Source organism: Ursus arctos, unplaced genomic scaffold, assembly GCF_023065955.2.
Source record: "Ursus arctos isolate Adak ecotype North America unplaced genomic scaffold, UrsArc2.0 scaffold_3, whole genome shotgun sequence".
Lineage (NCBI taxonomy): Eukaryota > Metazoa > Chordata > Mammalia > Carnivora > Ursidae > Ursus > Ursus arctos.
The window spans coordinates 29,766,992-29,785,415 of record NW_026622985.1 but is presented as its reverse complement, the minus strand read 5'-3'; the positions used below and the strand labels follow the sequence as shown (position 1 = coordinate 29,785,415).

The window sequence follows — 18,424 nt, the reverse complement described above, 5'->3', positions numbered from 1 at the left end:
CCACTTTACTACTGTGTTGTGAGTTGGACTTTATTGTTGTTGTTGTTGTTCCACATATAAGTGATACCTTGCAGTATTTATCTTTTTTGTCTGGCTTATTTCATTTAGTATAATGTCTTCCAGGTTCATCTATATTATATACATATGTGTGTGTGTGTGTGTGTATATATATATATACACACACACATATATATATACATATATATATGTATATATATAATTTGTGACATATATATATACATATATATACACACACACATATGTACATACACACACATATATACATACACACTCACACACATTTTCTTGATCCAGTCATTCATTTGATAGATACCAACATTGATAACACTGTATTATATAACTGAAATTTGCTGACAGAACTTAAACGTTTTCACTAAGAAAAAAAAAGTAAATATGTGAGGTGATTGATATATTAATTAACCCAATGGGAGGGGTTCCTTTCACTATATATATATATGTATATATATATATATATATATATATACATATATATATATATGTATATATATATATATATATAAAATCATCCCGTTGTATACTTCAAGTACCTTACAATTTTGTCAATTATACTTCAATAAGGCTGAAAAAGTGTTTTTAATTTTAAAAAACTAAAACATATGAGAGAAATAAACATTTCTGCTTTTGTTCCTTCAGATTTTTTTTCATTTTTGTCAATTTTACTCAGTGTTTGAACAGGTAATAAATTCATATGATTCAAAGATTAAAGAACTATGAAAAGTTTTAGGATCAAAGTCGTTCTTTCACTTCTGTTCCCCATCTACCTAGTTGCTAACCTTTCCCCCTCACAATGGGTATAGCACAGTTACTGGTTTCTTCTGGAAATATTTATGCATGTAAAACCAAATAAAACATATATTTAGTACTTTCATTTACTTCACTAGCTTTTGCATCAGGTTATTTCCATTTACCAGTACATCTTGGAGATTGTAACACATGACGTGCATTCTTTCTGGGTTAATTTAAGCTTCTGAGGATCTCTGAGAGGATACGGGGGGGGGGTCCGATGGACACTTTTATTCTATAATCTCCAAATCTGGGATTGAGAATGCCCTTTCTTCCTGTGGTACAGCTCAAGGGATCCCCCAAATGATATAAGAGCTTTGTTCAGATAGCTTTGAGAGCTTCCAGGCAGTTCTGGGTTATTTATTACAGCTACGTTATATCTACCTGTTCAACAACGAATTTTCTCCACCTTCAAAATCATGATCAGTGGATGCTCCTGGCAGGAGATACTAAGGCAGCCATATGCCTCAGTTTCCTGCAGTTTCTCTACAACACAGTCCTTAATAAGATCTGTAAAATTGACTTTTTCCATTATGCCATGCTTTGATATACACTTTCTCAGTAAATCGTTATATTCATTTGCCCAATGGCCATTTTTGTGATGAAGGTATGCAATCAAACCTAAATCAATATATGAACCTTTGCTTTGAAAGCTGAATCTAAAATAAACTAAAAAATCGCCAACGCATGGATTCTGATTCAGTGCTAATTGCATTCCCAAACTTTAAGACTTTTTTTTTTTTAATTTGAATCCCTTATTACACCAAGTTGACAGGGAATAATAGACTATAAATCTCAGTTTGGAAACCAAGAAGTAATATAAACTTCATCCAGTGACATGAGTCTTTTTAAAAATGATGACGGAGGATGATAGTATCTGCTTTGTAATTGAGGAAGGGACCTGAATTTTACCAGTTCACACAGCAGACCTTCTAAGAAGACTCAACATTTTCTTAATGTCATATTGGTCTGCCATATTGGTCACACAGTTTTGTAGCACCTCACCTCTGTGGACCCACGGCTGTGTCAGAAAAAGAATCTAGTGTTTGCCTTCAAATGACTGGATGTCACAGATGTTTGTGAAGAACTTCAAGGAATGTGTCAAAAGTAAATTATTCTTACTCAGCCATCAAAAAAAATGAAATCTTGCCATTTGCAATGATGTGAATGGAACTAGAGGGTATTATGCTAAGTGAAACAAGTCAATCAGAGAAAGACAATTATCATACAATCTCACTCATTCATGGAATTTAAGAAACAAAACAGAGGAGCATAGGGGAAGAAAGGAAAAAATTAAACAAGACTAAATCAGAGAGGGAGACAAACCATAAGAGCCTCTTAATCATAGGAAACAAACTGAGGGTTGCTGGAGGAGAGGGAGGTGGGGGGGTTGGGGTAACTGGGTGACGGACATTAAGGAGGGAACATGATGTAATGAGCACTGGGTATTATATAAGACTGATAAATCAATGACCTCTACCTCTGAAACCAATAATACATTATGTCAATTAATTGAACTTAAATTTAAAAAAATAAAAATTTGAGAAAAAATTAAAGAATATTAATTTTATTTTTATTTTTAATTATTCTCCGATTTCATAATTCATGAAAATAAGCACTATTTCAAGTTAAATCTTGTTGGCAATCTTCATTTATTTAACTGGGCCTCAATATATATGCATAGTCACAAAATATATAAAGCTTGTGGTAGCAATTCATGGAACCCAAACCCTTCTGAGAGGCAGTATATAAAGCACATATGGTTTAAGCACTTCTGTGAGACCAGACTTTCTAGGTCAGAATCTGAACTCCACCACTGGGTAACTCACTATTATCCTGGGCACGGTTCTTAAGCTTCTTAACGCTTCAATGTCCTTAGCAGTAAAATGGGGATAATAATAATACCTTCCTCATAAGATTGTTATGAGGATTAAATGTGTTAATACAATTAAAATACTTAGAACACAGCCAGGCACACAGGTATCTCTGCCTCAATTAAAAAAAAAAAAGCAATTATTACTCACATTAGAAATGTGCCTATGAACTTATTTTATTTCATACTTACTAAACATATTTCAAACAGAAGATAACTGGTTTCTTACTAGAAATCTTAACTAGAGATCTATTTCTCTCATCCTGTGTTTTTTATGCCAAACACCATCCATAATACATTATATCTTAATTGTAATAACCAGAGTTCTGTTCTTTCTTTTCTGAGTATACTGGACACACCAGGTTACATTAGTGTCAGGTGTACAACCTAGTGATTCAATTTCTCCATACATTATGCTCACTGCAAGGGTAGCTGCCATCTGTTACCAGACAACACTATTTCAATATCACTGTTCCCTGTGCTGTGCCCTTTACCTCCACGACTTACTCATTCCCTGCCTGGAAGCCTGTGTCTCCCACTCTCCTTCACCCATGTTGCCCATCCCTCCATTCCCTTCCCTCTGGCAATCACCAGTTTGTTCTCTATATTTACACATCTGATTCTGCACTTATGTTTTAGACTCCACAATGAGAAAAACCAGATGGTATTCTGATGACTGGAGTCCTTACTCCACCTCAATCATTTCCCAGCTCTACACTTCTGGTCATTTCCACACATTTCGAAGACATCATTTTTGTTTTTTTCCTGTGAAAGGGGTTTCACAGTACCTACTTCATGTGGTGTAAAGCATGATACAAGGACTTATTATTTTTGCTAAGTCCAGGATCCACAGAACATTCATAAAGCTGACATCCTGAGTTTATATCCCAGACTCCAACGTAGCTCAAGTGTGACAATAGCATTTTGTGGCTTTAAAACCTGATGGATTCCCTCTGAAGGGGGTATCTTTACAAGTAGATTCCATGACGTGATACAACCCAGGCAAGAAAAGAAGCCTATGATAGGAAGAACCGGAGATGCCATAGCTGGGGCCACACTCCATCTGTCTGACGAACAACCATACGATCAACACGATCGTGAGTCCTTTTTGAGTCTATGAAACAACACGGCCTCCCTCCACTTCTCCTACATATCTGTCACCTTACTGTTCACCACACCCTGACAGATGCCTGAACTAGGACTTAACCCTCTCACAGAGACTTAATGTAGTCTAAACGACTGGCAGCTGCCAAGAGTTTTTAAAACATCACAGAATATACCTGTTAATACATACCTGCCGTTTACTTCTTTTTGGTCTTGGTTTCAAAATAAATTTTGGTGGAGTGATGTGTACTTGTTGAAATTCTAAAAGGAAATAAAAAATAAATTAATTTAGTGCATTTGCCAGGTGTCTTTCACACAGGGCAAAGTTTTACTATCCCCTCCTCGTATAAATCGTAGAATTATATTCGATTCAGTTATTAACTATTAGCGATTATTATAGCTATTAATAATTAATATAAATCATAACTTATAAATTATGTAATTATAACTATACGGTTATAAATTTTATAATGTATGTTACACCTAAAGATAATATAGAACATTAATCAAAATAATTGTGTTCATATGAAAACTAAATAAAATACATCATGAATTAATACAATTAAAAAAATCTCAAACACTACTCCCATTCTAAATTCTCTCCAAATTATTCTCATATTTTTCCTATAAATACCATTGCCTTCTTTATCAAGAATCTTCTGAATAGCCAACCTGGCCTTCCACGACTGACCTTCATTAAAGAATGACACACCAAATGCTGGTGACGATGTGCAACAGTTAGATCTCTCAGACAGTGCTGATGAGAGTGTCAAATGGTATAAACCGCTTTAGGAAAAGGTTCAGCCATTTCTCATACAACAGTAGTTCTCAGAGTGCAATCCAAAAACTAATGGCATCAACACTACCTGGGGACTTGTGGGAAATGCAAACTCTCATAACCCATTCAAGATGTGCTGAACCAAAAACTCTAGACACTGGTACAGCCACTATGGAAAACAGTATGGAGGTTCCTCTCAAAAAATTAAAATAGAACTACCATATGATCCTGCAATCTTACTTCTGGGTTTACAAAGGAACTGAAATCAGGATCTCAAAGAGATACGTGTACTCCCATGTTCTTCGCAGCGTGATTCACAATAGCCACGATATAGAAACAACCTCAATGTTCATCAGCGGATGAATGGATTAAGAAAATGTGGTATACATATGCCATAAAGTCTTATTTGACCTTAAAAAAAAGAAATCTTTCCATTTGTGCCAACACGGATGAACCTGGAGAATGTTATATTAAGTGAAATAAGCCAGACAAAAGGACAAATACTACAGGATACCACGTATATGAGGAATCTGAAATAGTCAAACTCCTAGGAGCAGGAAATGGAATGATAGTTGCCAGGAGCTGAGCAAAGGGGGAAACAGGGAGGTATTAGTGAAAGGGCACAAAGTTTCAGTTGTACAAGATGCATAAGTCCTAAAGATTTACTGTTCAGCAAAGCGGCCAGAATTAATAATACTATATTGTATACATAAATTTTGCTAACAGTGTAGATCTTATGTTGTATTCTTTTCACTATTACTACTATTACTACTAAAATAACAATAACAAAGACGGTGGAAAAAAACTTTTGGAGTTAATGGGTACGCTTACAGCACAGATTATGGTGATGACTTCATGGATGTGTATCTGCAAACTCGTCAAGCTGTATACATTAATTACCTACAGCTTTTCTCTAATGTCCATCAAATCTCAATTAAGTGGCTTGAAAAAACCCTCTAGACATGGAGCCAGCAGCCTGTGATTCTCTGATGCACGCTGCAGTTGGAGAATACTGCTGCATAAACACACACCTACCTTGAGACCTAGTAATTCCACTGCCAGGTATTTGACAGAAGACATGTAAACATGGGTCCACAAAAAATATTTTTATAAGAATGTTTAGAGGTCTTTTATTCATAATAGCCAAAAACTGGAAACAACCCAAACGTCCATCAACAGAATGGATAAAAGACGGTGGTAACCGTAAGCAGCAAAGCATACTCTAATTAAAAAGAATGAACTGTTGCTAACCTCTAGCAACATGAATCTCACAGGCATTCGCTAAGCAGAAGAAGCTGAACACAATGTGTGATTTCATTTGCATGAACATCTGAAACAGGCTAACGTAATCTATGGAAAAAAAAAAAAAGATTGCAGAAGTGGGTGGTACTGACTGGGAAGAAGCACAAAGGAAGGTACTGGGATGATGGGAATGTGCCAGATCTTACCAAGGGAGGGCACATGTGCCAACACTCATCTAGTGGTATACAAGATTTATATATTTCATTGTAGCAATTTTAAAAACAGACTGTGCTAAGGGGTCCGTAGGAAATAAATAAACCTTTCTCAAATGTTTTCTTGGGGACACTAGTCCTAAGAGATGTGTCATATAAAACAAAAGGTTCCACGGTTAAACAAGTTTGGGGAACACCTAATCATATTCTATCTCTGGGAAATACATAATGCATAGCAAGACAAAGGTATTGATAACCCAAGACCCAGGAAAACTTTATTAAATCTAAAATAAATAAGCTTACTCTCGAGCTTATTTTGCAAGATTTTTTTTCTAATTTATCAGAATAAATCCAAGCATCTAGAAAGACAAATGACACTCTTAAAATTGACAGTGCCAACTTCTGACAAGAAAAGAAAACCAGAAACTAAATAAGACAGACCTGAGTTTTGGAAGGAGATGTTCAAAGTCATTTTTAATGACAGCAAAACTGCCAAGTCATCTTAAAGTTTCTGCTGAAAAGAAACCCTGAACAAAGTGTTTTAAAAAAAATTGTATGATTAGGGGTGCCTGGCTGGCTCAGTAGGTAGACCATGCAACTCTTGAACTTAGGGTTGTAGGTGCAAGCCTCATATTGGGTGTAGAAGTTACTTAAAAATAAAAACTTAAAAAAAGAAAAAGAATCCACTATGATGGAAAACATTTCGTTCTTAAAAAAAAAATTTGTACAACTGGATCACAGTAAAGACCTTAGGGGGATCTTTATTTATTACTTTATTAATTAATGTTTATTGCTTCCAGTAAGACCTATTAGATTGTAGCTTTATTCTCAGGCAGCTACTCATGATTTATTTTCTTCCCATCATAGGGATTGTAAAAAGTTTCATAAGGTAACTAAAGAAACAGTCTAAAGTATCTGTGTAAAGTAAGAGCATCTGTATGCTTATTTGCAGATAAGAGTGAGTTCTATAAAAGAGGATCCCCTAATCCTTTTGCAGAAGAACTACAGAAGATCAAGGAGTTACAAATCTATTTCAGAGAAGGGACATTAGCAAACACTCATTTCATTTTCCAACGAGGAAACAATGTAAACTTTTTTTTTTCAGTTTTTATTTATGTAATCTCTACAGCCAATGTGGGGCTTGAACTCATGACCCCGAGATCAAAAGTCACATGCTCTTCCAATTGAGCCAGCCAGGCACCCCAACAATGTGAACGTATAAGTGGTTTTCCCAAGCAGTAGTTAATAAGGATATGCTCTCAGCGGATAATTCTTCCATTTCCCCTGTGCCTCTCTCCCAGCACGTTCTCACAGTGGCCCAATCCAAACCCCTGCTCAGTCCCTGACTAGCTGTTGGACCCTGGAAAAGACAAGCTAGCTGAGCTTGTTTCTTCATCTATAAAATGTGAATAATTATATCAATCTCACAGAGCTATAGCGAAAATAAAAATGAGATTAAAAATTAGAATGTACTATAGCCATGGTCAGGGCTTACTAATAAGTAGGAAAGGAAGCATCGCCACACCAGATATTCTGAGTGTGTTCTACCTTCAGAGGGAGAAAACCAATGAGTCCTGTAGAGTCAAAGACAAATGCACTCCATATAATCACTGCTCCACTAATGAGCAAAACATAAGTACCCTGCCCTACTTGTCATGTGAAGACTTGGAAGCAGCTCAAACCAGCATCTATAAATAAATGGGCCTGTGAACAAACACACATGAGAAGCAAAGGCTAATTTCACAAAAAAAGGACATAATAATAAAAAGCATTAGGGGCGTCTGGGTGGCGCAGTCAGTTAAGTGTCTGACTCTTGGTGTCAGCTCAGGTCAAAATCTCAGGGTTGTGGGATCGAGCCCCGAGTCAGGCTCCAGGCTCTGCTTGAGATTCTCTCTCTCCTTCCCCTTCTGCCCCCCACCCTCTAAAATAAATAAATAAATCTTTAAAAAAATAATAATAATAAAGAGCATTAACCTCTAATCATTCTGTCTTAAAATGCTGAGGCAAAAAGAGATGAGGAAAACAACAAATAGGAAAATGATTACAAGTTCATCCCTACGTTTACAGAATCAGTATCTCACTGAAAGGGAAGTTTTCTATATTTTGTCTATGCAGACCAGTTTTTGCTCTGATATTACTTCTCCATTCAGAAATACCTTACTCTGATTTTCTCTAATTTTAAAAAGTCTTCCTTCAGTGTGCTCAACCTCTTTCCAACCTCATCCGCTACAAAGGTGAAGTCAGTTTGCATTTTATTCCCCCTCTTGATGTCCTTGACTTGATGCCACTTTCTCTCTAAAATCGTTATGAGCAGTCATGAGCTAAGGGTATTACACATATAGATTAGCGCTAAAGCATTCAAATGAATTATTAAAGTTGACTTTTTTTCTAAAGTCATAATATGAATATCATACCGGATGGAAGATCATCCAAGGGAAATTCAGAAAGTCTGGACTTGTAAACCGAATGAAAATGGAAATCCTCCTAAAAGAACACAAACAACAGAGATTAAGTACGTGCAACCAGTTATCTCCAGTCTCAGGCAATGAGAGCTGAAAAAGCTGAGACTCCTACAAGAACCATAGCTTGACTACGCACTCCCCTGGATTTGGAAAGGCAATGGGCCTCCGTACAACCCTCCCCTGCTCCTGGAGTAACCCAGCATGGGAGAGATCTCCTATTAGAAACAAAATGCCTCTGCAGAGAGAGAAGCCACAGCATGTAGTAATGGAAAATAAATGAATGAACCTATTCCCCCAAGGAGAAGTAACACATCTGGGAAAATGGGCTAATGCTTTTTATAACTGTTCCTTTCCATAGGTCCTTGCCCCATTTTTAGAGCCAGATAGTCTTGCCAAGGCAAAGACGGCAGAGCTCACACTCTTCTCATTTCGGGAAGTAAAATGACGGTACAAGCAGATGCCCAAATGGACCTTGCTCCAAAATTCAAATGTCATACAAGTTATGTGACAAACCAAAAGACAAAAATCCATTTTTCATCTTAGAAAATTAATGAACATTCAAATAATTATTTCTGGCTCCTTTCAATTAAAAAAAAAATAGAATGTCATAAACAGTCAAGTTTCATGATATTGCTGTAAAAAACATCACCTGTCCAGGCAAAGTGATACAAAAGCCAACAACAGGCATTCAGAAAATATAATACAATACAAATAGCTTCCCTTGGGCACCTGGGTGGCTCAGTCAGTTAAGCGTCTGCCTTTGGCTCAGGTCATGATCCCGGGGTCCTGGGATTGAGCCCTACATGGGGCTCCTTGCTCAGCAGGGAGCCTGCTTCTCCCTCTGCCCCCCTCCCCCGCCCCACCCTGGTTCATGCTCACTCACTCTCTTTCTCTCGAAAAAATAAATAAAATCATTAAAAAAACAAGAACAAAACAAAAAACAAATAGCTTCCCTTTGTGGGTGGCAAAACAGTGTGTATTTTTAGAAATTACTTGCCTAAGTGTTTGAACAATGTTGAATACAAGGAAGAATATCTATGTGCACAGAGCAAGAATGGAAGTGTATTATGTTTCTCTGCAGTCTACAATATAAACTCAATGCTTTTTTAATTTGTGGAAAATGAATGTTGCAACTAAAATTAAGGAGAGAATTAAGAAAACTTAAATCTCTCTACACTTCATCAGCACAAGGCCCTACAGACAACAGGCAACAGAGAAAAATCTGAAATCTAGAAAATGAAAGAGAGGTAGAAAATCACGTATCTATGGAGTTGGTCTATAGACTGAATGTATGTCCCCCCACAAAACTCATATGTTTAGGCCCTAATTCCCAATAAGACTGTATTTGGACAGGACATATGAGAAGGTGATAGAGGTTAAAATAGGTCTTAAGGGTGGGGTGGGTCTGGTGTCCTTGTAAGAATAAGAGATACCACAGCTCTGTGTCTCTGCTAGGTGGGCACACAGCAGGAGGGAGGCCATCACATCCCAAGGACAGAGACTTCAACAGACACAGACCCTGCTGGCACCTTGATCTTGGAATTCCAGTCACCAGAACTGTGCAAAAATAAATTCCTGTTGTTTAAGCCCCCCACTGTCTTGTTACGACTGCCTGAGCAAACTAAGACAAGTCTTAGCACATTACAGTGTAGAAAGAACAAAAATGGAGGCTTCAGAACTCTTCAGAAAGTATTTCCAATATACAGAGTAAAAAACAGACTTAAAAAAAAAAAAAACTTGTGATTTTGTCTTAGTATTTAATTTTATATATATGTATATATTTATATTTACTATCCTGACTCTAAAAATATAAAAATAAAATAGAGACAAAAAGAGGAGGAAAAAAGAAGGAGAAAAGCTCCCAATATCAATTTTTACATTTGCCACAGCAAACAGAAGGAGCACTTACTTGGGAGGTGTCATTTTCTTCTGGTTCAATGAGATAGGTGTGGTTCCCATCATAGAACATCCCACTGCCAAGGACAAGAAAATAATTAGGCATGGCTATTGATTCTTGCCTCAGCACAAGATCGTTTTAAAATCAGCAGCTGCCAGAGGACCAATTTACTTCTCAACACTCACTTCCCGGTCCCACCCATCATCACCAGATACACACCACATACTATACACACACAGACACACACACGTTCCCCACACCACACACACACTCCATACAGATTACACACCACACATCACACACCACACACACTCCCACTCCACACACATACTCCCCACACCACACACACACTCCCCACACCACACACACTCCCCACACCACACACACAATCCCCACACCACACACACACTCCCCACACCACACACACAATCCCCACACCACACACACACACTCCCCACACCACACACACAATCCCCACACCACACACACACACTCCCCACACCACACACACAATCCCCACACCACACACACACTCCATACAGATTACACACTACATACCACACACCACACCACACATATCTCCCAATACGACACCCCACATACACACTGCACCGTACCACACACACACATACAGTACTAAGAGGGCAAGGCCCCTCCCTCTGACTCCCCATAAGCTGCAGGGTTCCCTCATCCTGACCCTTCCCCAGGTTCAGGATTATCATTCTCTAACTGTGGCCCATTATCCTCCCTGCAACACATTATTCTAAAACTCTAATATGCAAATAGTCATCCGGAGAGCTTGCAAAAATGTAAAGCTTTCAGGGCCTTCCTCAGCTTTCTTGGCGAGGGCCCAGGAAGCTGCATTTTAAACAAATCCCAGGTGGTTCTGATGCAGACTGTCAGGGACTCTACCAAGAACTGCCTTCATACCACACACCTGAAGATGCTCTCATAACAGGAGTTGACACATTTCAACAGCTTACCACTAGTTAAAAACTTTACACTCATTTCATCTTTTCCACAAATGTGTGAAGGAGGTACACTCATACATTTGCCTATACTCATTTTACAGGGAAGGAAACCAAAGCCCAAAGAGATGAAGTAACTTGCCCAAATTACATAACCAGGAAGGACAGAGGCAGGACCAGAGAGAGCCCAGGCAGATTGGTTCCGGAACTGCCCATCTGCACAGTAATGGACAAAACAGACCAATTCTCTGCCCTTGTGGTGCTGATGTGCATTCTAGGGCGGACAGACAAAAAAAGCCGTATCATCAACTAAATATATAGGAGGTGGTGAAAAATTCTAGGGAGAAAAATAAAGCAGGTTAAGGGCAAGGAATGGTGCCAGAGGACTGGGTGTAAAGACCAAGGAGAGAAGACTGTTGATTTATAGAGAGTCTCAGAGAAAGGCTTTCTAGAGAAGATGACATTTAAACAGAGATCTGAAAGAAGTGAAGGGATGAGCCATAAGGGTCTCTGTGCAAAGACCACGTCAGACTCAAGCCCTAAGTGTGCTCCAGGAACATCAAGGATGCAGTGTGGCTGGAGGAGGGTGGGTGAGGGGAGGGTCACAAAATGAGATCAGAGGAAGAGTGGGGACCACATGAGGCAGGCCCTTCTAAGGGCTGTGGCTTTTACTCTGAGAGACATGTGGAGCCGTTGCAGGGGTTTAGGCAAAGGGAAACATAATCACTATTAAATTTTAAAATAATTGCTCCAGTTGCTGTGTTACAATAGGCTTTTGGATGGCAAGGATAGAAATGGAGAAGTTATCGCGATAATCCAGGTGAAAAAAGATGGTAGCCACCTAGATCACAGTGGTATTGGTGGAGATGATGAGAACTGTTCGAATTCTGGATACTTTTCAAAAGTAGAACGAACCAAGGGGATTTTTTGGCAGATTTGAAATGGAGTATGCAAGAAAGAATCATGTCAGTCAAGACTCCAAGGTTTTGACCTGAGCAACTGGTGAAACAGCATTCCCATTTAATAAAATGGGAAAAGCCGCAGGAAGGACAGAATGCACTGGGCACATGGAAGCAGGATGCAGGGAGGGCATAAATCTGGAGTTGGGCTCTGATCTCTTAGGCTGGAGACGGCTAGTGAAATCAGTTGGTTTCCCTGAGCTCTAATTATAATGGCCTCCAGCTCTGCCTCTATCCAAATTCTTTCATTCCTGCTGTAACATTTTCCACATGTCCTCAACTTTCATACACCCTTAGAACAGCTACTCTCACATCTGTAAGGTTTTCAACCAAAGTACACTTTTTGAATTTGGATGACATTGCATTTGGAATTTAAAGATAAACAGATGCACTTTGTAAGATATTACTGACAAGATATGCCCAAGGAATAAGAGTTGGGGGCAGGGGAGCCTTTTCAAATCAGTAGACCAAATACGACAGTAGACATTCTCTCTGCCCCTGCTGAGAACTGGCCAGAACCATCCAGAAAACTGTACAGAGCCATCACCCTTTGCCAAAGTTCACATGGCTATGCTGATTAAGCAGCAAGCAGATTATTTTGTTTAAATAATACAGGGTATTATTTCCTCTTGCATTAGGTCAGTGTCAAATGTGAAAACCAGTGACTTTTACTGGGTTTAAACATCATCACACACAGTGTAAAGAAAGCAAAATCTGACACCATAAATATCTAGAAGATTCTGGCTCCGAATATGACAATATGCCATTAGTAATTCTTTAACTATTAAAAAGTCTATGTTTTATTTGCTTTCTTTGAGGATTGACACCTTTCTGTTACATATAAATTCCAATAAGTGCAGTGAGTCCACACACGGTATATATTTGATAAAAACCTGCAGCTAGAACCTACTTATTATAGGCCAATTGAGCTGAAATATTAAAAGGCTGTATCGAAACAAGATTTTGAAAAGAAACAGCCATTCTTACAAATTGCCACAAGAGGGCAATAAACTTACATTTGATTCCATTCTTTTAGGTTCCCATAGTTACAGGATTTTGTCATAACATCAAACATACCAGGACCAAAATATTGTCCGTTAGCCCTTTGAATTTGAAAAGCAAATGTGTATTTGCAGGTTCTTTATGCAAAAGACATAGAAAACTAATGATTTTCCCCCTTTATGTTCTTCAACTGAATTCAGTAAATCAAGAAAAATGAAAAATCTCCATATGTACTTGATAATTTATAAAAGATGAGTCATGGATGAAATAATCTATTTCATATCTAAATCATTATAATTGAGACAACATAAATTATTTAATATTTAGCAATATCTCCTAAAATATTTGTCAGCAATTTTTGTTCAGAAGGTAAAATCAATGTGAGAAGTAATAATAAAAGAAGGAACAAGAGTAAATTTATCCAACACGCTCATAGAAGTCTAAGAACACCCGAATATGCTTATATACAATCCTGACAGTGTTCGTAGACACATGGTGCATTTTCTGTTTGTTTCCTTCTGTTTAGTTTTAAATGAAAAGATTTCTCAAGGTAGAGGTAAATTTTACTTTGTTTAAAACTAAAGCTGGCTCTGGATTCTACTCCTGATCTAGTCACTAAAGTTCCCTTACAGTTTCTTTTTCATCTGCTTCAAATGCCTATGTAGGATGAGTAGCAAGCCCCTGGTCCCGGGGTCTCAGGTCTACCAGAGCCCTTGGAGGGCAGTGATGCCTTCTCACTGCTTCTCACAAATCCAGTGTTCGTTTGGAAAACTGGAAAGCAAAGTGGACTATGTCCTGGGCAAGATGCTTATGTAGTAACTTTGAGATTTTAAGAGGAAGAGAGAGGGAAAAATGCCTCTTCTTTTTTATATCACTGGCATACATTTGCTGTCACAAATGTCACTGGGCCCGAGGCACTATTCTTAGCTGAGAGCTGTGATCATCTTGAGATCAGATAGAACAGTTCTATTACTGAAGGGCACGTCAACGTTTCCTTCTCCAGATAAGAAAACCAAGGCCCTCAGATATGAGGCATGAATTCCTGTTTGTAAAAATGTCTCTTTAGTCAAAGAATGTATTTAAAATAAGTAAAAGGGGGCGCCTGGGTGGCACAGCGGTTAAGCGTCTGCCTTCGGCTCAGGGCGTGATCCCGGCATTATGGGATCGAGCCCCACATCAGGCTCCTCTGCTATGAGCCTGCTTCTTCCTCTCCCACTCCCCCTGCTTGTGTTCCCTCTCTCGCTGGCTGTCTCTATCTCTGTTGAATAAATAAATAAAATCTTTAAAAAAATAAATAAATAAAATAAAATAAAATAAGTAAAAGAACCAACAAGGGGCTTTTAGAACCAACAATAAGCGGATGGAGGTCTTCCACGCTCTCAGGCACCTGGCCTTCTTCCTCTGGCTACGTAAGTTCCAGAGTTCCACACTCTCTTCCTTCTGCCTCTGACATACCTACTGCCTGAGCCTCACCAGAGGCACCACTTAGGCAGACTAGCTCGATTCTCCAGGCTGTTGCATCATATCTCCTTCCTACCTTTCTTGAAGACCTCTCTGCCTAGCCCTCTCTCTTCGAAGACTCTCTCAAAGCCTGTTCTAGGGCCCACTCTACCTTCCTCAGGTGACATGTCTGCATGTCAAGCATGTCAAGCACCACCTCATTCCTCAGTGCCCACTCTCTTCTTGCATTTTTCTGCTACTTTCTCTCTCAAAGAAAACAAATACACCTATCCCATTCCTGAGCTAGCTTAGCTGCCCCCACTGGACTCTGAGCTGCTGGGGACAAGAGTCATGTTCTCACTGCCTCAATTCTCCTGGTGGCTGGCACACAGCAGACACTCAGTAACTGCTAGCTACGTGGAAAAGCCAGATCTCCAACGTGGGAGCTGATGGGATGCATTTTCAAGTTTCCAAACAAAAACTTAACAAAACTAAAGTGCTGGCTTGTTCTGTGCCCCAAAAAGTAAAACAAACAATAAAGAACTGAGATGATTTCGCCTAAGTAGAACGCAGAGGAATGCCACCGTAGCTTTATAAGGCATTCACAAAATAAATAAGAGATGGCCACCTGTGTATCACCATTAGCGACAGAATGGAGGAAGTAGATGTATTCCCCTGTTAAACATCAGCAAACATTCTTTGATAATGAAGGTTATGAGAAAGGAAGCAAGGCCCCCGAGGAAGGACGAATTACGTTCCTTGGAGATTTCTAAGAACAGACGGACCCTCCCACAAGCTTGCTGTTGGTTTTAGGTGGGATTCTGGCTGAAACACGAGCTCTTGAGGTGACTTGCAGTCTGTTGTCTTTGTGCAAGGAGTCAAGAGCTTCCACCTACTGAAATTTCTGTTACTCCGTAAAAACAAAAAAACTAACATCAAGAAGGAGTAGGAGCAGAGCTGGTATTAAGGGGCTAAACATCCAGAGAACCAACATTACCCAAACCATGCTTGCCACAACTTGGATGAAACTAGAAAAAAGCTTTGAACACAACTGTAGGGTATCATCTCCTAATGCCCAAGACCCTGGTCTGTTTCTGCAACTATAATTTCAATTTTTTTTTAAAGATTTTATTTATTATCAGAGAGGGAGAGAGAGAGAGAGGACGTGCGAGCACACAAGCAGGGGGAGCGGCAGGCAGACGGGGAAACAGGCTTCCTGCCGAGCAAGGAGCCCAATGTGGGACTCGATCCCAGGACGCTGGGATCATGACCTGACCTGAAAGCAGACACTTAACCGACTGAGCCACCCAGGCATCCCTAATTTCAAAATCTGCTCGGTTTATGAAAAGAGAAAAAGATCAGACCCATCACTGATTTAAAATCATCTCGACATAAAATAAAGATTGTGAATTACAGTGCATTAAAACTAAAGGAAATAAGGGACTGAAAGAATGGATGGTGCAAAAAACTGGGGGATACTTACTGAAGCCCATGGCATGTAGATAATGCAACAAATGAGGCAGGGTTTCCTCGGATGTGGCCCTGGTAGTAGCAGTGTTCTCCTCCCTGCAAACAGAAACAGAGAGCATCAGCCTCCTGCCGTCACTGGGAGAACTGCCGGCATCATTTCACAAGTGCCCGCCTACACCACACCTCCACGTATGAGGCTCTGCAGAATAGCTCCTTATTCCGATTAGTGTTATCAAACCTGCTCTAACAGAATTATTCATAAACAATCCTAGTGAGCCAACTCCAAATCAAAAGCCGGGGAAATAAAAGTTGACTGAACTTGCCTTTTATGTAGGTGACGAGAGAAAGAACAAAGAAACAGATACTGAAATACCCATGGGGCCCCTGCACCAGGATCAGCTGAATCCTCTATTTTCCCCGTGATGAGAAACTCAAACTTGGGCAGCAGCAAGAAGATGCCCTTTCACATAAGCGAAGTAAAAATGTATATAAATCACTGGAGAGTCACTAAATTAAACTGATGATGGAGGAAAATGCTTATCTTTACAGTGTTTATATCAGAACTTGACAAGTTTATACTATTCTGTTCTCCAAGCATGAATGGCTGGAGTAAGCAGTCTGGGTGGGGTTTGAAATTCCGAAGTTTCTTCTGGCAGCTGGTTACATTAATTCCCCTGAGACTCATTTCCTCGGATTAAACGTTTTTGGAAGAGGTAATAGGGTAAATCCTCTGCCAGCTCAGGGTGGTGCCTCCATCTTTAAATACCTGCTGCTCAGAGTGTGGTCTGGACACCAGCAGGTGCTGAGACACTCGGGAGCTGGTCAGAAATGCGATCTCGAGCCCCAACCCACTTACCATAATCGGCATCTTAACAAGGTCCCTGCTGATTCACATGCACATTAAACTTTGAGAAGCATTGTTCTAAATGGTCTTTTCCATTCCCCCACTGATCTCCTGTTTCTTGAGAAGCTAAGAGCTGGTAATTCAAATGACACTCAGAGATAGGAAAGAGTGAATAGGAAGGACTAAGAGAATGGATAGTTTAAAGGGGCAAACACGACTGGCTTTACAGTCTGCCTTAAGGATTAATCCTACCTAAAATATTCAGTGCTTGACAAGAGGGGAGAGAACAGGAAGACACAGGATGTAACAAGGTGGAAAACATTTTCTTCACTGGAATTCCAAGAAGGCAGCCTGGCCTGTGACTGCTGCTTCTCGTGAGATCATCCTACAGGACTGGGTGAACCCCAGTTCTTGGGAGGTGGCAGAGAATAGGTAAAAGGGTGCTGATCCTGACATCTCCAAATCCCCAAGGGAGTCACTGAGCATCGTGAACGGAGGACTGCGGGTGGATGTGATGGAGCATAAGAACAGGGTGGTACTCCGCCTGTAAGCCTGACGGGGTGTAACCCACTAGGCCACACACTTAAGCACAGAAATAAAGCCAGATGCTGACTTTCTGGAGTAGGGCTGGTTTGGTGAAAATGTTAACAGCATGAACTATCAGTTCCTTCATTTACCAGCCGTGCATTCTGAAGCAAGTTACAAACCTGCCTGTGTCATCTGTCAAATGGGGGTAACAATTTCACAAGGTTGTTCAGATGATTAAAGAGTGGTAAAATGCTAAAGAGCTTAGAATAATGCTTGGCACTTAGTAAGCACTCAATACATGTTTGCTACTACTATAATTACTATGTATACGGGCATCTGGGTGGCTCAGTGGATTAAGCATCCTACTCTTGATTTCTGCTCAGGTCACGATCTCAGGGTCATGAGATTGAGCCCCATGTTGCATGCTGTGCTGCACATGGAGCCTGCTTAAGATTCTCCCTCTCCCTCTGCCCTTCCCCTCCTCGCTTCCCCCACCTGCTCATGCACTCTCTCGTGCACTCTCTTGCACAATCTCTCTCTTGCTTTCTAAAAAAAAAAAAATTACTGTGTGTTAATTAATGTTCTATTATATTTACATACACAATCACCTTAAATCCTCACATCAATCCTATAAAGAAATATTGCTCTCTCTCTTCCACATAGGAAATGACAATCTCCAAGAACCAAGGCTATCCACCTGGGAAGTTGCCAAGTAGGGATGCAAACTTTGTGTAAACGTGTAAATGCAAGGCCTGGGCCATTTCCCCTGTACTACTTATGAGTTGGGCCTAGAACCTATGGGGGTCTAGTGCAGATCTTA

The 18,424-nt window shown here is 39.7% G+C and overlaps 1 protein-coding gene across 10 annotated transcripts in view; it reads right to left on the bottom strand.

Annotated features, from left to right (window-relative positions):
• ADAM22 (ADAM metallopeptidase domain 22) overlaps nt 1-18,424 on the bottom strand; it is a 214,877-nt gene that overhangs the window by 67,375 nt on the left and 129,078 nt on the right. For all 10 annotated transcript variants that reach the window (XM_057304214.1, XM_044386276.3, XM_048212830.2 and 7 more), the window contains exons 5-8: nt 16,246-16,328; nt 10,406-10,469; nt 8,449-8,518; nt 3,993-4,063 (exon numbers count right to left, since the gene is read on the bottom strand). In XM_057304214.1, the coding sequence (XP_057160197.1) occupies nt 3,993-4,063; nt 8,449-8,518; nt 10,406-10,469; nt 16,246-16,328 (288 nt within the window). The remainder of the gene's footprint in view (nt 1-3,992; nt 4,064-8,448; nt 8,519-10,405; nt 10,470-16,245; nt 16,329-18,424) is intronic.